Source organism: Solea senegalensis, linkage group LG6, assembly GCF_019176455.1.
Source record: "Solea senegalensis isolate Sse05_10M linkage group LG6, IFAPA_SoseM_1, whole genome shotgun sequence".
Lineage (NCBI taxonomy): Eukaryota > Metazoa > Chordata > Actinopteri > Pleuronectiformes > Soleidae > Solea > Solea senegalensis.
Genome location: NC_058026.1, coordinates 72,717 through 97,453, shown reverse-complemented (window position 1 = coordinate 97,453; position 24,737 = coordinate 72,717). Strand labels below are relative to the sequence as shown.

The window sequence follows — 24,737 nt, the reverse complement described above, 5'->3', positions numbered from 1 at the left end:
TAAAAATATGTGTCGTGATGACGGCTTTAAGGAAAAGGCTTCACTTAAAATCACTAAGTGAACTTCCTTCCAGGAAACACTGAGTTTGTAAAACACAGATTGTCTTGAAATAGGATTTTAAACACTCTGAAACAGCCCTGGAATCATGTGGACCTGTCAAAACACGCTCCACCTCTGTTATTGTGCTTCACAATCAGCAGCTAACGACTGAGGAAACTGTTCACGAGTGAGTTTTCTTCAGTGACACAGCAGGAGCTCAGCACGTCTGTATTATTCTGTACCATAGAAAAACATTTGACATATTTCAATGAGATTTTCCTTCCACTGATTTCCCCAGAGTATGTGAAACAACTTGTCCAGGTCCCGACCTGTGACCCTCCATATCACCGCCATCACCAGGACACATGGTAAACACATTTAACTGCATCCAAGAACATTGAGAGTTAAAAAGAAACACACACGATGCTGAAATTATAACAGTTATAACAATGTGAATAGCTTCTTAAAGATATCGTAGACTTAAACTGAAGTCTGTAAACCACTCACTCTCCCACGCCAAAGTCCACAGAGAAAATCAGTGAATTTAGCTGCAGGGACACAGAGGGTGCTGGTCCTCTGCTGCCTTGTGTGGTCATGTTGTGTCGACAGTTAAAAAACGACAGAAGAGAAATTAACAGTAAAAGTAGCAGCCATCTTTGGATCGCCCCCGACCTCGGAAAATTCCGACAACAAACGGAATGCACCATTACCGTGAGAGTGTGGGTAAATGAATACAAATATATTTAACCCAGAGATTGGCAGCTTTAACCTCTAACTGTCTCTAAAACAGAAACACACTGGTTCTATTCAGAGTCACATTTCCACACAGCAGTCGCTCCGGGCCGTCGCTTTTGTTCCGACGTCTCTCACCAAACTCGTGACAGTTTTTTCTGTCGCATCCAAAGATCACGGCTGATGTAAGCACTACGTCAATTGCAGCTCACATTGCGACTGTGATGAATAACAAGAATGTGCTGTATCGTCCCCGGTTGGTTTTGTTTCGCTAAATCAGTTAATGTGTCCAACATTTTTAAACAGGAGGATCGACTGAGCTGTTCCAACACAACACAACACAACACAACTGCCAGAAACACAAGAAAACATCAATCTAAATCTTTAAAAAACATCTAAAGCTTTTAAAAAAACAAACCTAAAAATGTTAATGTTATTTATGAATTACCCTTTTTATCAGTCAAACATAACAATAACCACTAGAACATGTAAATAACTACAATTTCACATCTTGATCAAGAAATAATGATGTGCCTTACTGTTCATTTAACCACAAGAGAGACATAAACAACAAACTTGTATCTGGAACAAGATTACACAGGCTAGTTTTAAACAATGCATGAGGAATAATGACTTCCCATGAATCTGAATTTAAGAATCTAAACTTAATCATTGTAAAAACAGCCGTGTTAGAAATAATTTTCTGGTTATATAATGATCTGCCAATGGGGAATTTTGGCCTGTTTTTCCTCATTTTGAAGGCACATTACAGGAAAAACTAGAACAAAATGTCCAAAATGTAAGAAACTAGATTTACAGGTTAGTTTTAAACATTCTTCATCGCCCAAAGAGGAATGTTAACCTAATAGAAGTCGAGTTTATACCTTACACTACAAAAACAGCCCAGTTTGAAATAAGACAAATAATCTTCAATGGATGCAAATTTGTTTACTTAAAGTCATTCTTTAAGTATTTACACCTAAATAATATAATAGATTTTTATATTTACTCCCACACTGAATTTTTACTTCTGTATTTAACACAAAGCCCTTGTCTTAGTTTTAGTTTATCCTAATTTAAAGATTAAAGTAAACGCTGAAATATTGGATTAAGATTTTTTTTTTGACAAATTTCCCATAAACCATGAAGCTAATTTTACCTTATTTATAATAAACCGTTTTACAGTGTAAACGCTGATGTTTGCTGTTGTTCATATTTTACAAACGTGTCCTTTAAAGTGTCCTGGTCTCAACTCACTCACTCACATCGTGGTCTGGTTGTCAGTAGAAAATGGGTGTGTGCACATAATGAGTGTGTGTGCACATAATGAGTGTGTGTGTGCACATAATGAGTGTGTGTGTGTGCACATACAGTACAGTTATAAAACTACAGTTTATGAACGTCTTCATGTCTGAGGATTTTATAAAGAACCCAGTAGAAAATGTTGAAGAAGAGAAAAGCGAGAGGGAAACCAGCGCGCGACACCGTGTCGATTTTTTTGGCTCGATCGATGAACAACTTTCTCATCTCGTCTATGCTTTTACCGCCTCCACCTGCCACTGATGCTGCTGATGCCGTCGCCGCTCTAGGTGCATTGTGGGTAGCTTTAGCTGCGGCTCCTCCGCTGTTGAGTACAGAAACGGCGTTGTTGGTGCCGGACTTGGAATCCTTGCTGTTGCAGGGAGTGGAGGTCACGGCCGCTTTGGAGGTCAGCCGGCTCTCGTGGACTTCCCCTTCCTGTTGGGGAAACAGAGGGGGGCGGAGTCAAAGATCAGATTAGATAGAGTGCATTTATTCTTCTTCCTTCTTCACTCACTGTTTGTGTCTCTCATCAGGCCCTCAGGCACACAATTAAAGTTTGAACTGAAGTCTTTTGTTCGAAAGTTAAATAACTCATGTTTCTCATTTAGAAATGCATTTAATATGTTTTATACACTTTAGATTTAGGCATAACATTTATCTCAGTTTTCCTGACTGATTGTCCTAAAGCAGTGCTTCTCAGTCCTGGTCCTAGGACCCACAGTCCCTGCTCCAACATACCTGCTTCAAATAAATGGGTCATTACCAGACTTCTGCTGACGAGCCCCCCCAACATACATTACAAACATGCCACACAACTGGACCATGCAAATGACAAATTAAAACACACACACACACACACACACACAAACAGAGTGACAGGTCAAAGGTCACAGATGTGAGTGTGAAGTGTTTTACCATGTGGCTGCTGCTGCTGCTCATTGATCCCAACAGCGAAGGTTTGAGGCCGTTGTCAGTGTGAACATGACGGAGTGAATCAGCCAGAACACCGGGATCAACTGCACCTCCACTGTTCTACACCAGATGGCAGCACGCACACGCACGCACACGCGCACGCGCACGCACACGCACACACACACGCACACACACACACACACACACAAAACACAAATAACATCCAGAAACAAGAGTGTTGATGTCCAAGTGATTCAGTCAAGGTCTAGCCCAGCTCCAGTTCAACCCTCTGGATCATGGTCCTAGTAATTCTGGATCCTGGTCTTAATGATTCTAGATCCTGGTCCTGGTCTTAGTGATTCTGGACTCTTTGTGATTCAGGACCCTGGTCTTAATGATTCTGGGTCCTGGTCTTTGTGATTCAGGACTCTTTGTGATTCTGGATCCTGGTCTTTGTGATTCTGGATCCTGGTCTTAGTGGTTCTGAATCCTGGTCTTGTTGACTGAATGTTGGACGTTGTGGATCATGCAGTCAGAGACACAAACATGCTGAGTCCCTCTCTGCTGCTCTGAGGAGCAACTGCAGTAGGTCACCACAAGGTAGCAGCATGGACACACACACACACACACACACACACACACACACACACACAGTGTGGATTTTGACCTCGTCTCTGTACCTTGTTGTTGCTGCTCTTGTTCCTGTGATGTCGTCTGAATCTCAGCAGCTCTTTGTGCTGCCTCGACACAAAGTTGACGGCGGCGTATTCCAGCAGAGCAGAGAAGACGAAGAGCAGGCACACAGCCATCCATATATCTATGGCCTTCACATAAGAGACCTGCACACACACGTTTACATGACATTACATTGACTTACATTTATTTTAACCAACTAATCCTGACGTCTGACCTCAGCCTTCATTTAAAACATGTCCTCACCTTAAAATGTAGTAATTCGTGTCATAATTATGTGATTTATGTCCCCACAACATAAGGAATACCAGGCACACACACATTTAATAAAATTCAAGTCGATAACATGTTCACGTCTTTATCTCACTGTGAGACAGACTTTTCCAACAGTTTGGAAACCACACACACACACACACACACACACACACACAGAGCTGTGGTGTCAGAAGGATGTAACCTCATTCCTCTGTGATATAATTTCTTATTCAGGCATGTGAAACATTGTGGAGTGCAAATCTCTGTTTAGCACTGGAAACATGAGAAACCTCCTAACTGCACAAACACACATACATGTGTAATGTATATGTATATGTGAGAGATGCACACACACACACACACACACACACATACACACGGAGAACATGCAAACTCCACACAGAAAAGACCTTGGTCAAACCAGTGACCTGTGAGGCAACAGTGCTTGCCACAACACCACTGCGTGACAAAATACAGTAGAATAAGGGAGGTACAATTTTTTGTTGTTGACGTTCAACAAAATGATACAACACAACGAAAAGTACTCACACAAACACCTAAAGTACTCACAGACACCAGAAGTACTCACACAGACACCTGACATACTCACACAGACACCTGAAGTACTAAACAAAAACAGGAACCTTTGGCAGTGAAGTCCTGGAGCCGGAGCTCTGCGTTGTCATGGTGAGGACAGTGGTGATGCCCAGAGCCACTCTGGCTGGAGCAGCGTCCATGTTGATCCAGAACGAGACCCAGGACAGGATAACAATGAGCAGGGATGGGATGTACATCTGGATCAGGTAGTAGCCCATCTGACGCTCCAGGTGGAACCGGACCTCGATACAGGTGAACTTACCTGCAGAAGAAACGACATTCACTTATTCATAACCACATCATCTTCATTGACATTTTGTTTTTGTCATTTGTTACCTGGGTTGTGTAGTGTGTTACCTGTGTTGTATTGTGTGTCACCTGTGTTGTATTGTTTGATCTGTGTTGTATTGTGTTTTATTGTGTGTCACCTTTGTTGTATTGTGTTACCTGTTTTGTTACCTGTGTTGTAGTGTGCTACCTGTATTGTATTGTGTTGTTACCTGTGTTGTAGTGTTACCTGTGTTGTATTGTGTTTTACCTGTTTTGTATTGTGTTACCTGTGTTGTATTGTGTGTCACCTGTGTTGTATTTTGTTACCTGTGTTGTATTGTGTTACCTTTGTAGTATTGTGTGATCTGTGTTGTATTGTGTTTTATTGTGTGTTACCTGTGTTGTATTGTGCTACCTGTGTTGTAGTGCGCTACCTGTGTTGTTACCTGTGTTGTGTGTTACCTGTTTTGTTACCTGTGTTGTAGTGTGCTACCTATATTACATTATATTACATGTCATACATGTACCTGTATTGTATTGTGTTGTTACTTGTGTTGTAGTGTGTTACCTGTGTTGTAGTGTGTTGGTACCCATGTTGTATTGTGTTGTTACCCGTGTTGTATTGTGATACCTGTGTTGTAACCTGTGTTGTATTGTGTTGTTACCTGCGTTGTATTGTGTTACCTGTGTTGTATTGTGTTGTTACCTGTGTTGTAGTGCTTGGTGCAGTATCTCAGGTCTGACTCATCTTTGAGGATGAACTGTGGGAGCGTGAGACCTTCGGCCACTTGGACCGGTCCGTTCTCCTGCCACTCAAAGATCAGATCGTTCATAGTGTAACCAACTGAAAAAACAACATTAAACTATTACAATATTAATATACATAAGTACATATAACAAACACAGTTATGTAGAAACCACTGCCATTACATTTGATCATGAGCACAGTCTTTTAGGATTCTGTGAATCAGAGGTCATTTACTTATTTGTCCACCTGGAATGAGATTTAAGGCTCAGTGACTCAACAGTTTTGTGTTTGAGATTATTTTTTTGGAATTACAAAATTCCAAATTATCAGGGTTGGGAGTATTCCAGTCGTTGACTGATAAAGCCTCTGATTTAAAGAGTCTATATGAACGGTCTAACATTAAAATGAGTGGGTGAAGATGAATTCATGTTTATGTCTCGCCTTATCTGCTGCGTGCCTTAACGAGCAGCGACAAGGCAATAAAAACAATCCAGTATATTGTTATTTTGCAGTCAAATTGCTGTGTGTGCTTTGTGTGTGTGCCCTGTGTTTTTTTCTGTCATCAATCTCCTAGGAAAATTGCTGTGTGTCCTAGCCGTGCCAGGATTGGTGGAGTGGTTCTGGGCCCTGCCTCTCCATTGGCTGTACTCGATCACCACCTGATACATAAGGAGCCAATATGGTGGACGGCAAAAAGGCAAAGGGGCAGCACCCTCCTCCTCCTCCTCCTCCTCCTCTCCCAACCGACCACACTTCAGCTGTAGTTTAGTGTTTTTGTGTAGCTTAGTTGTTGTTTCAGTAGTAGGGGTGGACGCCAGTTTTGTTACAGCGTTTTCTCCTGTTTATTTAGTTAGGGAGGTAAGTTCCTGTAATTTGGTTTGTTTAAGGTTGCTTAGGTAAGGTTTATTGTTTTCTAGACAGGGACCTCTTTTGTTTGTTATTTTGGCCTTAGTTCACCCTGAAGCCTAGACCTCAGTTCACCTATTTTTTGTCATTGACCCTACTTTTTCTTTTAATTCAATTCAATTCAATTATATTTGTATAGCGCCAAATCATAACATACATTATCTCAAGGCACTGTACATAGACAACAAAGAGAGCCGAGAACCCCAACAGTTCACACAATGAGCAAGCACTAGGCATCAGTGGAGAGAAAAAACTCCCTCTTAACAGGAAGAAATCTCAAAAAATCTCAAAATCAGGCTCAGAGATGTGCGGTCATCTGCCTCGACCGGTTGGGGTGAAAGGAAAAATGGGGGACAGTGGAGAGGTGGGGGACAGAAAATGGGGGGAGAGAAAGGACAAGAGGGAGAGACAGAAGAGAGAGAGGGAGACCAGCAGCAGATACACAACAACTGTATCAGGTTACAAGTTTATACAGTTACTGATATCGACTTTTTAATTACAAAATAATAATGGTGACGATGAGCGTAGCCTCGGAAACTGGATCTTGATCCTGCAACCTGCATGATGAGAATACAGAGAGAGAGAGAGGGAAGGAAGGAAATACACAAACTAGGGAGAGAAAGAGACAAGGTAAATATAAAGCTAAAAATCGTTTGTGGTCACTTGGGACTTGGGGAAGATGAGGCCTTATCACGTTATGTCCTAGGCCCCCTAGACTGGGGCATAACAATATACACACTTCACTGTCTGTACAAGTGTAAATAATACATAAATAAATGTATGTAACAGAGTTCGGCCTCAGGAGCTGAATGAAGACATAGTGAATCATCAGTGGAGCGGTTGTTGTCCGGCCTCAGGGCCACGCTCAAACATAATCATATTATAATCCCATAAACATTATTAAACATGACTCTGCGTGTCTTTGAAAAATCTGCTGTTGAAAAAAAACAAAAACACTGGGAATTAAATATAGACTGTAAGGATGAATTAAAGTCAGCCATAGACAAATATTTTACATTTTATCAGATAAATTGTTCTAACATTATATTTTTGATCTCAGAAACAAAATAATCCTTTTAGATACTGTTGACTTTGTGAAATACTGAGGATTAAACACACTAGTGTTTCCCAAACTGTCAATATTATGTTTAAAGAAACACGTTATCGTGACTCAAATGACCCAAATATAAATCATAACATCGTCTAACGTCTAACGTCTAACAGCTAACATCACTTTGAATTGTTATATGGATAATTTGACGTGTTTTCCCGCTCCTCTGTGCAGCTTGTGTTTACACAGATGGTGATAAAGTGGGGTTCTCTGAATGTGTGTGTTAAAGTCCCTGTGGGTAAAGAGTCACATGTGTAATTATGATAAATAATGAAGAGCGGCAGGAGCAGTCGAGCATCAGCTGAGCAATCTTCCCTTACTAATCCACAATTTTAACTCACTCTATCAGGTCGTTCGACAACTGCTAACTGAGGTTGTTTGTATCATTTGTTTTCATTTAACGGTTTGATTTTATTCAGCTAAATATTTATGGACACAGACAGACAGACAGACAGACAGACGACTTTATTGATCCCTTTGGGAGGTTCCCTCGGGGAAATTAACAGCTCCAACATCAGCACACAGCACTGTTAAATCAACACAAATCAACAAAACATCCGTGTGTGTGTGCGTGTGAGTTTGCGTGTGTGTGGGCACTCACAGCTCTCCAGCTGCATGATACAGGTCTGAACATCCATGGGGAAGTTTTTTAGATCCATGGGACACGACAGAGTTAATGTGAGTCTGAAAGTGAAGAAAGAGTGAGTCAGCAGTTATTTATTAACATTTCTTCTTTATCTTTACCGTCTTTGCTGCTGTAAAATGTAAATTTGCCCACTGTGGGACAAATAAAGGACCATCTTATCTTAATTTTTTTAAGTTTTAATATAAATTTCATGTAAAAAGTTTCACTATTGATAAAATGTTTGTCAAATTTTAATTTCTTGCCCTCATGAACTCACAATAATCAAATAAAATTTGATAACCCTAACCTAACCAAACCTAACTACCTACCACTACATTAAAATGAAGAGTATAGTTAGTCTAGCACGGACCTGATGGAGTATAAAACATTCCCGTTCTTGAAAATCCTCAGCAGTTTGTTGTCTGTGGTGACCTCGTGAAAATGAGCTCCCTTCTCGTTGGCAAAGAACAGGTCTGGTTTCCATATGGAGTCCAACATGGACGGGTCCAGGTCCAAAGAGTCGTCTGGGTACTCGGCGTAGGCGAGTCTCGGGTCGTTCCACTGCTGACGGAGGAAGATGTTGACGCGGTAATCCTGTCCAAACACCAACACATGGTCAAACATGGCTTCATTATCCTGACTCACATGTCTGTCTGTCTGTGTGTGTGTGTGTCTGTGTCACCACTCACACACAGGTCAGACAGAACCAGGAGAGAGAAGAAAAACAGATTTTTGCCACAAAAGACTCACTTCATGAAGTCTACGTCAGTTTAAGTCTATGTCACATGATCACGTCTTTATCTCACTGTGAGACTTTTCCAACAGGAAACTAAAATTTGTAAACCACTCACTCACACACCAAACCTCATAGAGAAAAGCAATGATTTTAGCTGCTGCCTCGTGTGGTCACTTTGTGTCACTGAGATCAATCTGAACAAAGGATTTAAAGAGCAAATTAAGACATGTGAATTTTAGTGATGGAGGCAGCAGTGGATCAACAACTCCTGTGTGTGATGTTGAAATCAGTGATTTTCTCTATGGGGAATGCACACATCCGCAAACACACGCACAGGCCATATGTCATACTAGGATTAAAACCTATCTCTCTTCTAACCATCTGTCTTTTTTCATCTACACTCATCTTTTCTTCCAGTAAATAACAGATCAGTGACATAACAACAGTCTGTATGTGACAGAGAGGACAAGTGTCAATAATCACTCACCTTAACCATAACCAGTTACTGACTAACCTTTACTTAACTACAATTCAAATCTTAGTCCTAAACTTAACCAGTTCCTCAGAAATGAGGTTCTGCCTCATTTGGATCAGGTTTTGGTCTCAGTGAGGACTACTGGTCCAGACCAATAGTCCAAGAGAAAATCAGTTAAAATCCAAGTCCATATCTTTAAGAACTGTCTTTATCTCACTGTGATACAGACTTTTCCAACAGGAAAGTTTGGAAACTTCACACACACACACACACAGTGTTACAGAGAAGCTCTTAGAAAAAGAATATCATAGCTGTGCTCTGCTAATGATGCAACACAACATATGGCACATTTCCACCGGCTCTACTCGCCTCACAGTTTAAGTAGCGTTTCCACTAGCATAGTACCTGGTACCAGGTACTATTTTTAGTACCTGCTCCAGCAAGGTTCCAAGCGTGCTAGTAGTAGGTACTATGCGATGATTGGTCAGACTGCCGGCCGCTGACTGGCCAGAGTCCCTTCACAGGAAGAGACACACAGAAATCAAGCTGAACAGCGTGAACTGTAAATCACTTAAAACTAAGAAACTTAACAACCCTAACAACTACCATGGAAACCTCTATATTTAAAAGGAGTCTTTTAAAGTGGAGTGGTGTATTTAGGGACAGCGCCACTGATCGCGAGCGGCGAGCGGCATCGGGGTGGAGTGGCTCAGTGGTTAAGACCCTGCCTTGTGTACCAAAGACATCATGGTCGCAAGTTCGATTCCACCCCTGGCTAATTGTACTTGATTCCATTGTAAGTCGCTTTGGATAAAAGCGTCTGCTAAATGACATGTAATGTAATGTAATGCATCACAGACCGCTGCCACTGTAGTCTGTGGAGTAGGAGGCTGTACGTGTGTGTGTGTGCGTGCGTCTTGTGTATAAAACAAAGTCACTGCAGTTTCACTCAGCCATGCCCACGTTAAAGGTGACATCGAATGCTTGTATCACGCATATATGTTAGTTATGGAGGTCTACTTACATATATTAACTTGTTTTCATGGTTAAAAACCTACTAGTTGCTGCAAACGAGCCGATCAAAATATCTCCTCACTGACGCTCTCATCAGCTGCGCTGTTTCAGACCAAAATCACACCCCCAGAACGTGGACTGTGTTGTGATTGGCCAGCCAGCAGGAGCTTTCCCACTGTCCTGTGATTGGCCAGGTACCTGGAAGTGACGTAATTGGTTGGCCAGCTCTCAGATACACAGCTCCCCCTCTGGCACGGTGGATGCTCTGCATCTCAGCAGCTACAACTAGAGTAGTTCTTCTTCTGCGGTTGAATGTACGCAACCGGATGTGCCTGGATTAGTGCTCGCATCAGGAGGCGATACGGTGGTGAGAGGAGTGGTGAGGTTTTCTGATGACATCATCAACCTACGGAAGTGCTGATCCGCTTCTCAGAGCCCAGGAAAACAATAAAATCCTATTTTCTCAGCAGTGGCTGAACTGTTTGTTCTGAATCTTTAGCGTTTCATAAACGAGGTAATGACGCAGAGACACACACACAAATGCAGCATTAATTGGAGCTTCCGGTCCATGTCGCCTTTAAGTAGGTACTTTTTTGTAGTGGAGATGCAACCTAATCATGCCGTGGTGAGGCAAGTAGAGCCGGTAGAAATGCGCCAATAGAGTCATAAAGCGATGAAGCTTTCAAACTGTCTTTCCATGTTAGTGTCAAATTTATTATTAATAATAACCTAGATTTATAAATTAAGACATTTAAGACTTTTTAATGCCACCTTGAATGAAATGCAAGCCCAAAAACACTTTAAATATAGGCGATAGTTGGGGGATCCCACTGTATTACAACCCAAGCATAGCATGTGTGTCATTCAATGAGACTCATTCAAGTTTACTTTTTGTCTGTTTATTGAATACAAAGTGATACTCAGTGCTCTCTGGTTCAATAGCTGAATTGAACAAGTGCAGTTTAACTGTATCTTCCCGACCAAGTATACAGAACAACATACAAAAAATATAGTACATTTGGTCAAACAGTCGTTCACAGAATTACAAGTGCAACTGGAAACATCGAACAAAAAACAACTATTGGACCTACCAAACACACACCCTCAGGTGAGACTCTGTGGCCTTAATCTCCACTTCTGACTGGTGTCAAGAAGTATAAGATTTAGATATAGATTTCAGCTCACTCAATTTATCTTTGTGTCTCTTCATGAGGATCTTTGACTTTGTGATGAGCTAAGCCATCAAGGTGCCGGACTTACCCTCAGCTTGCTCAAAACACATGTCTGCATTCTTCTCCAGAGAGCCACATACCTCCAGGAGAGTTTGCTCTTTCTTTCTAAGCTCAGTGATGTGGTCCTCTGCAGCGCTTTAGCTCTTCCTCTTCTCCAGGTCAAGGTGTTCTCTGTATTTTGACCTTGCTTATCCCACAAGGTCAGCAGCTACTTGGTGAGAGGGACATTGGCAACCCCCACAAACTGCAACATCATCACAGACCATGACAGTGTCCCCCAGAAGGGTAACAGTCTCCACCTCCTTGTTCATGGAGAAGCGTCTCTCGACCATTGCCTGGGATAAGAGTAGAAGATTCTGACAGAAACCCAAAAGCTCAGGGTAGAGTTGGCTGAGGAAGCCATGCAGAAACACATCAAGCCTGGTTTCTATGGGCTGGAAGGACAGGAAGTGCTCGCTTTTTGCCTTGATAGACAGGAAGTTAGCAAACTGTTGGGTAATCACATCACCTGTAACAAAACAGATGAAAGGAAATATTATTTCGATGATTAATGATGATATTAGCAGACAGGCTCATGTCCAATTGTTCCATGGCTGATAATCCAGAACAACATTATAACTGTTCTATTTAGGGATGCACCGATCCACTTTTTTTCAAAAAGTGTAAAAGAAAAATGCTAAGTACCTAACCACATTAACCATGAACTACATTTCTATATAGTTATTTAAAATAATCTCTTATCATCAAGATAAGCAAGTATCAATAATGGTGAGTGATCTTAGCTAAAACATAATCTCTCAGTAATCTTAAGTATCAATTGGGGACGAGTTTGAGGAATCAAGCTACAAACAGCGGAAGGAAGTGCATCGCCCTCAACACCTTGGTGGGAGAGAGGGGAATGATGAGTTCACCATCATCAGTAGAACCAGCCTCGCTCCCCATTAGACCACTCACAGCGACAGTGACACCCAGTGACACCCAGACATGAATATGATTATGACATGATAGCCAATGGTTCAGTGTAACTTAACATTCTGTCAGCACACATCCTCAGTTAACATAAACTCTCTCTCCCTCTTCCTCATCCTCATCCATCCACGCTCTCTCTCCCTATCCCCTGCCCACTCCTCTATCACTCTAAATAATGACTAGCCTACACAGCATCATTCCCTATGTTAAGTCTACCATTATACTAAACAGACCTGCATCATGACATTGTCAAAATCTGCCAAAATGCATATAAAGTTAACAATTAGTCATTGAAAAATACAGTATATATTACTTACTTTGAAGTGGTGAAGTAAATCTTGAGCTGTTGCGTGTCCCATGAATTGCGAGCCCAAGTAACGTGAATGCACTTGATCTCCGACCCAATATCGTACGTGCACATCGAGTTGCTTATTATTAGTGGCGTGATTCAATGTCTTGTTGAACATTAAAACAAAAAAAAAGACTTGTTGATGCTGCATATTAGCTTGCTTCTGATGAAAGGTGCTGGTCCAGAATGAGTTATATAGGCAGTCTTGACCTGTCCAGAGGTGAACATGCTAGCGATTTGTGAGTCAGTGAACATCAAACAGAAGAGATCTCCTAACCCCTCACTGGAGTTGTAAGACTGTTGCTTGACCACTGTGTCACACACACACACACACACACGTTGCTAAAACAATTATTTTCTCCTGTAACAAAGACAGAGGAGACATTCACCGAGACATTCACCCTGTCATGCATTCATGTTTGCAGTGTCACACTCACCATCGTGGTTTCAGCGATGGAACCAAAGCTGTTGATGAAAATGTTGCAGGAGACGTTGACTGGAGGACCTGCAAAAGACAAAAACAACTCTTTATTACATATATAGCTATGTATGTATGTATGTATGTATGTATAGTTATGCCCCAGTCTAGGGGGCCTAGGACATAACAAGATAAGGCCTCATCTTCTCCAAGTCCCAAGTGACCACAAACCATTTTAGTTGTATATTGAAAAAAGAATGATTTATTTACAGTAAGTAATTTAAATAACAAAATTAGATGACAATATATTTTAACTGAGATATAGGCATCTAAGGCCAAAATAACAAACAAAAAGGTCCCTGTCTAGAAAATAATAAACCTTACCTAATCAACCTTAAATAAAACAAAATACAGGAAACTTACTGTACCTCCCTAACTAGATAAACAGGAAAAAACGCTGTAACAAAACTGGAAGTCCACCCCTACTACTCTAACTAAACTATAGGAAGAATCTAGCAAGCTGAAGTGTGGCCAGTTGGGAGAGGGAGCGGGAATGTCTGCTGCTATTTGCCATGCTGCCTTCTGACATCCACCATATTGGCTCCTTATGTAGCAGGTGGTGGTGGAGTACAGCCAATCGAGAGCCAGGGTCCAGAATCACTCCACCAATCCTGGCATAGCTATGGCACAAACCTATTTGCCTAGGAGATTGAAGGAAGAAAAAAACACAGGGCACACACACAAAGCACACACAGCAGTTTCACTGAAAAATAACGACTACAGTCCTAACAATACTGGTATTAAATGTATTTATAACATTACACAGTCAGTCCGTTGGGAGATTTATAGAATAGCTCATTATTTGGCAGTCACTCTCTAGATGAATGTATAGAATGGGTCATTATTTGGCTGTCAGTCCCTTGGTGGATGTGGCCAAATGTTTTGAGAATGACACAAATATTAATTTTCACTTCAGTTTTTATAATGGCAATTTGCATATACTCCTGAATGTTATGAGGAGTGATCAGCTCAACTGCAATTAATTGCAATGTCCCTCTTTGCCTTGAAAATGAACTTTATTCCCAAAAAAGGAGAGAGGTTCAATTGTTGCCAAACAGGCTCGAGGGTCCCGCAGAAAGTCCCGCAAGCGCCAGGACCCTCTCCTAAAGTTTTTTCAGCCGCAGGATCAGGCCACCACCAGTGCAGAGGTAGCTCAGGAATCGCAGCAGGCAGGTGTGAGTGCATCTGCACACACAGTGAGGCGAAGACTTTTGGAGGAAGGCCTGGTGTCAAGAAGTATAAGATTTAGATATAGATTTAGAATCCCCATTCCGATTGTTTGGGGCATCTGGAAAAAAGCTTGTTCAGAGAAGACGAGGTGAGTGCTACCATCAGTCCTGTCTCATGCCTACAGTAAAGCATCCTGAGACCATTCATGTGTGGGATTGCTACTCAGTCAAGGGAGTGGGCTCTCTCACAATCTTGCCTAAAAACACAGCCATGAATAAAGAATGGTACCAGAACGTCCTCTGAGAGTAACTTCTCCCAACCATCCAAGAGCAGTTTGGTGATGAACAATGCCTTTTCCAGCATGATGGAGCACCTTGCCAAAAAGCAAAAGTAATAACTAAAAAACCTCCCTCACAATCTACAGACATTATTCCTGAACAGAGGGGAGGGACACAATCTAAGAGGGAACATGAGGTTTAGGCAGAGAAGGATAAGAACTACATTAAAATCCTTTACTGTATCAATCTGGATGAGGAGATGAACAAATCAGCAAAACTGAGTGTATTTAAAATGAAGTATGTAGAGATGACTATTAATCGATACAGAATGACACAGAAGGAAAGTATGACAAAGGTCAGGGACAGAAATCTGTGGACACTGTGGGAAACGTCAGGGGAAGCGAAGTTAACCAAACAAAAAAAATAAAAAAATAAAATGTACCCAAACAACAGCTGACACTGAGACAAATGTCAACACATGAGTAGTATTTAGCTGCCACGGTGAAGCACATCACCACGGAGAATCAACTGATCCAAGATGTAACTGCTAAGCTGGTCACTGAATGCGTTCGACAAAGTGTTCTCAACAAGAAATCCAGGTTCTGGTGAACCTAATTGCCCAGTTGGGACAAAGTGAAAAAAAAAAAAAAAAAAAAAAATAATATGAAGCATTGCCCTCTATTGATTGGATTATTTGTGACTTTCGGGAAGTTGAATATGCCAGGCAACAAGTCGAGAATGTCACGCACGACGGAACATCATGGACACATGAATAAACACACATGGAGTCTGAGTTGACTGTCTAGAGTTAGACTATATCTCTGAGTGCTATCGGATGCTGAAACATGTTTTCTTTGTCAAAATGTCATAGAGGAAACATGTATGATGATAATGGGGGCGGGACTAGTTAAGCTTTGCTTCTCCCGCATTCCCTTTCGGTTATGTATATTGTGTGAACTGCACTGTTATGTGATGAGTGATCTAAATGTCATGACCGAAATAAATAAATAAATAAATGGGACAAAACATAAAGCTTTTGGGTCCATGGCTAGGAAACTCCCCAGATCTTAATCCCATTGAGAACTTGTGGTCAATCCTCAAGAGGCGGGTTGACAAGCAAAAACCCACAAATTCTGACAAACTCCAAGCATTGATTATACAAGAAAGGATTTGGTCCAGAAGTTGATTGACAGCATGCCAGGGAGAATTGCAGAGGTCTTGAAAAGGAAGGGTCAACACTGCAAATATTGAGTTGTTGCATGAACTCAGTGAAATTGTCAATAAAAGCTTTTAATACTTATGAAATGCTTGTAATTATATTTCAGTATACCATAGAAATATCTGACAAAAATACCTAAAAACCCTGAAGCAGCAGAACCTGTGAAAATGTAATATTTGTGTCATTCTAAAAACTATTGGCCACAAATGTATAGAACAGCTCATTATTTGGTGGTGTCTTAGTGGAACTATAGAATGGCTCACAGTGATACCTTTAAAGTTGGGTCTTATCCTGGCATCGTATCCTGATGTCCTTCCCATCAGTTTGTCCAGGAAGTCGGACGGAGACATGGGTGGCTGTCGTGCCCTCGCCACGTTGTCCACCTCCTTACACTGACCCACACTATCATCACACAGACACACACACGTGTTATAGGTGATTGTCTGTGACATCTTCACAGTGTGACACCAGTAAGCTGATGTAAATCTCAGCTCAGACTCGAGAAAATACGTTAACGTTTGTCCTCGAGGACAAACATGAGGAAAAACTTTAATGCCCTGAGCGACGGAAATAAATGTCATCCATGTCACAGATGAGGTTTTCACTGGGACTAAATTATTAAGGGACAATATCCTAGTGCTACTTTTATTTTTCTATGTTGTGGTGTATTTGTGTATTTGTGTGGTGTATTTTTGTATTTGTGTAGTGTATTTGTGTGGTGTATTTTTGTATTTGTGTAGTGTATTTGTCTATTTGTGTGGTGTATTTTTGTGTAGTGTATTTATGTGGTGTATTTGTGTATGTATGACACCTATGTGCCTCGTCCGTCTGTTCATGCAAACAAAAATCACCTGCCAAGTTTGAAGCTGGTTACATAAAGTGATGAACAGATGAAAGTCAATGGTTAAATACAGAGAGAGAGAGATGATACAGTCTCTATCTCTCTCACGGCATCACATCCAGTGTTTATCAATAAAGGATGAGCTTTTAATCTGCTACTATAGTCTTCTCTCTCTCACACACACACAAAGGACACTTAATGGATTTATGTCGTCCTTGTTTAAATGTGTTTCCATTACCACTGACAGCTGCTGCTGCTGCTGAACAAGGTCAGAAAAACACAAATGCACGAGAGATTTTCTGAGCGGAGAGGTGAACACTGTGTGACTTTTACCGTGTAGTACATATGCCAGGCCTCTATGTGGCGCTGTTCATGCCTTATTCACGCTGAGCTGTTAAACATGTCACACGTACAAGCACGACGTGTCAATTTTGATTCAAGATGTCACTTCCTTACACTTTTCTTTCATTTAGTTTACTAAATGATCATGGAAATGAATTAAACTCTTGTTTCTCGTTAAAAATGGCAGTGGGTAAGTAACTAATGACGTTTCCAATGGTTTGCCTCACCTTGCAAAGGCACGTTTATTTTGTGTTTCCACTAGCATAGTACCTGGTATCTGGTACTTTTTTAGTACTTGCTGTGGTGAGGTTCTAAGCGAGCTGAGGCGATACTCTGCGTGATGTCACCAGACCGCTGATTTGTTAGAGTGCCGTCACAGGAAGAGTCGTCCGACAAAAGAATCAAGCCAAACAATGTCCAACTGAACTGATGAGTTAAAAAAAGACTTAACAATCCTAAAAATGTGGGTTATCTCCAACAACTACCAGGGAAATGTGCAAAATCTCAATATTTACTAGAGGAGTCTGGTGAACTTAGCGACAGCACAGCTGATCACAGACCTGCCGCTGTGTTTCAGTCCAGTGACTGTGTCAGACGGAGTCTGTGCTCCGCTCATGGAGGAAGAACTGAACAAATAGTTTTTTAATCGTGGCTCCTGAATCGTAATCGTATCGCGAGGCATCTAAAGGTTTCCAAAATGGCCAAAATGGCTTTGAATTGCGTCGCACTTGATGACGCAATCCCTTGTGTTGGGTCCGTGCACTGTGTGCGCGGCACCACTCTCGTTTAATTGCTGTGGGAATAAGACACGACTCCTTACATGGACATCCTGAGAGTGTGTTTATAGATCACATCTTCAGGCTTTACAAGATGCCTTTCGCAGACTCACGACAATTCTGCAGAAGTCACAAATTAGACTAAATGCTGTGTCCACGACAGATTTGATTTTTTTTAACGTGTACAGAATTATTTAAAACCAGCTCAGTGATTATGTAACAAAACATCGACGTGAAGTCGACACAAAGAGACAGAGAGGAGGCTTCTTTTTTCTCTCTCGCTTCATCTGGGATTATGTAACAGCTGATGTCAGCTTGAAAACACACGCACACACACAAAAAATACATCAGTGTTGTGACGGAGGGAGTAAAACAGGTTGGATTTGAGGATAAAATATGAGACACATTCAGCCTCAAAGTCTGCCATCGCTCAACACTCATGGATGAATATTAAATAAACCTTATTTAAAGACTCAGCTCTTTTCATCCATTCCATGATGTGGATGTAGACTGCACACAGATCATACTTTTTCTTTGATACTGATGCTACATTACTATCATTTCATCACTCATCCATACGTGTGTCTGGAGAACAAGTGGAGAAGCAGAGAGAAGGAAAAGATGAGTGCAGTGAGGCCATGTAGGTTGTGAGTCGAGCTGCTACACTACACAACTACACGTGATCTCAGTTCTAAATCACAACAATTCTTCTGTATTTTATTTCATGAGCTGCATACTATTTTCTACTCTGAGTTTCTGTGTCGCTGCTTTCTCTCTCAACACTTGAAGCCTTTACAGCACGTGATGGAGGTGACGCTCGTCTGCAGTTGAGAGCTTACGAGCTGCGGCGCTGAGTGAAGTGTGCGCTAAGCGGAAATGGTTAACTACAAAATGGATGGTGATGAAAACTCGGGTGGTCATGCCGAAAATCACACAACCACCCGAGCCGAGCTTGTGCCAAGAAAAAGTTTGCATTCGGCTCGCAGGCTTTCGGCAGTGCTGTCGCTGTTAAATGATGAGATTTTAGAAATACAATTCATTTCCATTTGTGAAAAAAATGTGATTTGAGTGTTTAAAAGATGCTGTGTTCTGTGTTTACATTAGCAAAGCAACGCAGTGAGAGAGAGTACTATATCATATATTCAGTGACAGAACAGGGAACCATGGTAACTGCAACTGACCATTATTTTCAGATTATTTCCCAGATTCATTGAGTACTTGCTTGGTCCATAACATGTTTAAAAATGTTGATGTCCACAAGCCAAAACAATTCCGTTTTAATGATTTCTTTGTTTTTATGGAGCAAAGAAACCAGGAAATATTCACATTTTAGAAGCTGAGAAAAATCTCAGAAACTTGTAATTATAGTAATAAAAATTCTCAAAGTGCTGTAGTAACTATGCCAGGACTGTAAGTGGCGCTGTAACTTTACACCAAAAACAGAGAAGAAGAAGAGGTGTGTGTGTGAGTGAGTGTCCTCTGCGAGTGAGTGAGGACGCAGCGAGGAAACAGCCTTCAGCTTGTGCACTGACATGAACACAGTCTCCACCACTGTTCTCTCTGTGTGTGTATGTGTGTGTGTGTCATGTGATCATCAGCTGCAGGCTCTTCTCCTCTCTGCTCACAAACACACACACACACACACACACTAATGCATAATGTATCAGTGAATAACGTTGTAACCACAGTTGTAGGACATTTTCTCACGAGGACATTTTCAAACATGCAACTAACACAGGAGGAGGCTCCGCCCCCCTCGTCCAGCACAGACAGCTGATCTCACCTTCAACACTCACACATGTGTCAGGGTTTGTTCATACCCGCTGGGAAACACACAAGAGAGAGACAGACAAACAGACAGACTGACAGAGAGAGAGAGAGAGAGACAGACAGACAGACACCTCCAATTCTTCTCCAACAGAGAAGGCTGAAAAAATGACTAATCAATTACTAAATTAATCATCAACAATTTTGATAATCAGTCATGGTTTTCAGTTTTTCTTTTTTAAATTAATTAAAACAATTTGTGTGATTTTCAGCTTCTTAAATGTGAATATTTTCTGGTTTCTTTTCTCCATAAAAACAAAGAAATCAATAAAAACTCACTCATTTTAGTTGGTGCACAAAAACAAAATCATTTGAGAACATCATCACTTCCAGGTCTGAAAAACACTGATCAACATTTTCTGAACCAAACACATACTCGATCGAGAAAATTCGACAGATGAATCGATCATGAAAATAATCATTAGTTTCAGCTTGAATAGAAGCCTCAAGACAGGACATGAAACAGTAAGTGGCATCGTCACAAACAAGGGAGACATTTACCAAAATATCAACTTCACTTGTTTCTTGCACAGAATTCAAGCACTTTCAATGACCCATGTCTATTTTCAAAAACTTTCAAGGGCCTGTGGGAACAGTAAATAATTTAGTTAGCAATATAATAATAAAATAAAGATAATAAAATAATGTATTACATTCAACATTAAATTATGTATGTTTTTGTACTGATTTACTTTGTTGTAGATATATATATCTACAGCAATATATATAATTTTAGATATTAATGGATTGATTTTGCATCATAAATATGTTTATGTTGTGACATTAACATCATCCCATTTGAAATTCTGTGAAATATTATCATGAATATCTTTATTGCGATACTGTGATGGAATATTATGTTATATTTATAAGCTCATATTGCCAAGCCACTACTGAACAGTTGGCCCCCGCTTCTTGACCAGACTAGACACTCATTGGCCCCCATTTGAGTTTGAGGCCCCTGACATAGACCTTTTTTTAACAACCAGCAGAGTGGCCCCCTGGTGGCCTAGTAGTACTTTTCTCCTGCTTTCTGGGCTTCACTTCTCAAACTGGAAAGATATGGAATGCACAGAGCAAGTGAGGGAGCGCAAAGAACAAGTGAGGGAGTGCAAAGATTCCATAGAAGAATACATATTTATAGTCTAGGGTAAAAGAATAAAACAAGTGTTATATAAAGCTCTGTGTCTCTTTCACTCATGCTGAACAAACTGTAAATGAGCACAAACAAACATGAACATACGTGTGCCCTGTAGAATGATACGAGCAGTGACCATAAATAATGCTACAAACAAACAACAAACAATTAAAGAAGAAGAAATCCGGGTGAAACAAAGGCAGCATATTAGAAAAACCTGACTGTGGATCCAGCTCCGCTCCAGTGGAGTGACAGACTTTAAGCCTGTTATATTTCTTTTGTCTTTCAATTCAACCATGACACTGTAAGAAGATTTACTGCAGCTTTTTGTCCTTTTCAGCTGCTTTTGTTACGCTAGCGCTTCAGCAAAGATACTGTCGAGGGAAGAAAACACATTTGTTTTGGCCTAAATTTCAAATATGCAGCAACTATTCCTATAAATAAAAAGATTTACAGGAGGAGGTAAGTGGATGTGACACAACAGGGAACCTATCGAGTACTTGATCAGTGTTTGTCAAACCAGGAAATTATGTTCTCAAATGTCTTGTTTTTGTCCACAAACTAAAAATGATTCAGTTTCGATGATTTCTTTGTTTCATGGAGCAAAGAAACCAGAAAATAATCACAAGAAGCTGAACAATCACACAAACTGGTTTTGATTATTGAAAAACAAAACAAAGTAGTTTAATTTATTATTATTAGATTAATTTAGTAATCGATTAATAATCGATTTATCAAAACATTTTAATTGCCCCAGTTTATGCAAACAAATCTGTATCATAATTCAAATTAAAATGGATTAACAGAAATGCTTTTTAATTTTCAGAATATATCTACATGTTTTGACTCATAAATAAAATTAGCAATAAATCATCCAAACAACATTTTCTTCTTCAAGACTGCTCATTTTTAACTTAATTAAAATGAAAAAGAAAAGGTCATTTAAGATTTAATTTTCAAAAGATCTGCCAGCAAATAGTTACCAACATTCAAATTGAAATGTCAAATTTGAAAATGAAAATGCATTAGCAGTACGGCCACTGACGTCACTCTCCTGCAAATTCAAATTGAATTATGGACTCTTTTTGCGGGGACAGACATGAAAACAAAAAAGCAATGTCCTCTCCTCTTTGTTTTCTTTTTATTTATTTTGTCATAAAATGAGCAGTCTTGAAGAAGAAAATGCAGTTTGGATGATTTATTATTCATTTTATTTATGAATCAAATAATGCAACTTTGACCTAGAAATGAAAAGCCTTTCTGCTAATGCATTTTCATTTTCAAATTAAATGTTCGTAATTATTTGCTGGAGCATCTTTTGAAAATTAAATCCTAAATGTCATTTTCTTTTACATTTTAATAAAGTTACAAAATGAGCAGTCTTGAAGAAAAAAATGAAAATGCAGTTTGGATGATTTATTGCTATTTTTATTTATGAGTCAAAACATGCAGCTATATTCTGAAAATGAAAAAGCATTTCTGTTAATCCATTTTAATTTGAATGATACAGATTCACTTCCATACTGGTTAGGACTTTGGAAGAACTTCATATGTGATACAAAGCAGCTGTTTTTATTCATATTTTCTCGTTTCTTTGCTTAAAATAGAAAAACAGACTGAAACTTCAAACTGTCTCATACTTTTTCTAAGACCTCAAACCAAGAACACATGTATTATAAACATAACCATTATGTTTACTGGCATAAATGAGGCCATGGATCACACAGCAGTAAAGTTAAGAATCATATATTATATGAAAAACAGGAAGTCATTGTTATACTGTCGTACTTTTCTAATTTCTCCCTCGGGTGAAGAAGCTGCTTCTCTGTTAAATCAACTGTTGTCCCTTTAGTGGCTAAATGCTAGTGTTAGCCGCTAATAATGAGCTACAACTAGCACCTAATGGTTTACTCTTGCGGCTAATGTATAATAATATTAAAATAATAATAGTTATATTTAGTGGCTACCCCCCTCGACCCTCCTGTGGGGGGATAAAGTGGTAGAAAATGGATGGATGGATATTTAGTGGCTGACAGTTGGCTGTAGTGACTGCTAACACTTAGCTGCAGTAGCTAACATAGCCTTAACTAACTGAACATTTGTGACCTAGACACGAAAAATGACGGACAGTGATTGGTTAATGATGGCATCACCTGGTGTGACATCACCACAAATCAAATCTGTCTGTTGTCGCTCGGATTTTTTTATATTTATGTGTGTGTGTATATGTATAAAAGGCAAAATAAATCGGTTTTAAACTTTTTTGTTATGTTAAATGATATCACACCACTAAGATACCACTTTTATGTACTATGAATAAATATTTTATTTTATTTGTCTGCATTACATTTATATTTCAAGTTAAAATGTAATATATAAAATAATAATATTAAATTAAATTAAATTAAATTAAATTAAATTAAATTAAATTTAATCAATTTGATGCTAAGTCATCACAGTGAGATACCAAGTCATAATAATAATTATATGCTAAGTCATAATGAGATACCAAGTCATAATAATGAGATCCTAAGACTAGCTAAAATGTACTCACGTGTTCTCCCTTCTTGACCCAGGTGTGCTGACCGAGTGTCACTTGGCCACATGTTCTTGTCCTGTCCCTCCCTAGTTGACTTCAGGTCCTCCATTTTTGACTGTCCATCAGTCCTATGTGACACACACCTTTAACCCAATTCACTCACAGCCATATTTGTGGTCTCCCTTTATTGAGTATGTTAAGGAGTTAAATCTCTAATCAATCATGTTATATGAGCACTTTTTTTTGTTAACCTGTCTGACTTATGCAGCATTAGATCTCATTGCATCGGAATTGTTTGTTTTTTCTTTCCTTCTACTTTTGTACTCTTGGCCCTGTGGGAGGGTTTATGGGGAGGGATTATGTGTGTATATGTATCTATGTTCATTTGTGTCTTCATAATCAAAAATGCCTTACATTAAGTTGTGAATAAAATAATAATGAGGTACTAAATCATTACAATGATACCATACATATTTAATTTGGTAAAATAATATCGCAATTTGATAACATAAACTAATGTGAGCAGGTGACTCACCTGAGTGACAGCACCAGTGTCCAGGTGAGTGAAAAGCCCACCACAGAGAAGGGCTGCTGCTGCTGCTGCTGCTGCTGCTGCTGCTTCATCCTCATCAGAGGAAACATCCTGGTGTGTCCTCGTGCTCCTGTGGTCACATAGCAGGTGGCAGCGAGGGGTCAACACCACACACACATACTGTAGCAACAGGAGGAAGACTCCAAAAACAAGAAAAACAAAAAGATAAAAAGAAAGAAAAAAGTCAGGCTGTTGTTTCAGTTTCAGCTCAAAAAACAGGATTTAATTTTAAAAAAAGAATTCACAGATGAATGAATGAGGTAGAGGCTTGAACATATCCACAGCTGTTCACGCTCTGCTCTGATCTCCTTCTGCTCTCTGCCCTGATGATGATGATGACGATGAAACACACAGACCCCGCCCCCTTCTCCTGACTCAGCCAATCAGCTGCAGTCTGGTTTAAAATGAGAAGCAGCCAAGCAGCAGTGAGCCGGTTCAAATCTAAATCTGACAGCCAGCCATGCATTATTACTCTTCCGCCTCCTCCTATATTTCCTCATCCTCACATCCTCCCTCCATCTGTCTCCTGCTCCCCCATCATTCTGCTCTGATAGGCAGCTTCACACCACCAC

The 24,737-nt window shown here is 40.1% G+C and overlaps 1 protein-coding gene across 3 annotated transcripts; it reads right to left on the bottom strand.

The window, feature by feature from the left end:
* Nucleotides 1–1,167: 1,167 nt before the first annotated feature.
* LOC122771671 (glycine receptor subunit alpha-3-like) lies at nucleotides 1,168–24,310 on the bottom strand. Of its 3 annotated transcripts, XM_044029369.1 has the most exons (10): nucleotides 24,109–24,310; nucleotides 16,382–16,512; nucleotides 13,403–13,470; nucleotides 8,561–8,784; nucleotides 8,167–8,249; nucleotides 5,507–5,644; nucleotides 4,578–4,792; nucleotides 3,666–3,824; nucleotides 2,989–3,105; nucleotides 1,168–2,508 (listed from the first exon to the last, which is right to left on the bottom strand). In XM_044029369.1, the coding sequence occupies exons 1-10, from the start codon at nucleotides 24,213–24,215 to the stop codon at nucleotides 2,158–2,160; spliced, it is 1,593 nt and encodes a 530-aa protein (XP_043885304.1). In that variant the 5' UTR covers nucleotides 24,216–24,310; the 3' UTR covers nucleotides 1,168–2,157. The 3 variants fall into 3 exon arrangements, with proteins under 3 accessions (XP_043885304.1, XP_043885305.1, XP_043885307.1); XM_044029370.1 differs by lacking the exon at nucleotides 2,989–3,105; XM_044029372.1 differs by lacking the exon at nucleotides 1,168–2,508 and having other exon boundaries at nucleotides 3,024–3,100.
* Nucleotides 24,311–24,737: the final 427 nt, after the last annotated feature.

Coding starts and splice junctions, on each gene's coding strand:
- LOC122771671 (XM_044029369.1), bottom strand. CDS start 24,215: ATGTTTCCTCTGATGAGGATGAAGCAGCAGCAGCAGCAGCAGCAGCAG. Junction 3,825..4,577: donor CCAGGACTTCACTGCCAAAG/GTTCCTGTTTTT, acceptor GTGTGTGTGCAG/GTCTCTTATGTGAAGGCCAT. Junction 2,509..2,988: donor GCAGCAGCAGCAGCCACATG/GTAAAACACTTC, acceptor TTTCCCCAACAG/GAAGGGGAAGTCCACGAGAG.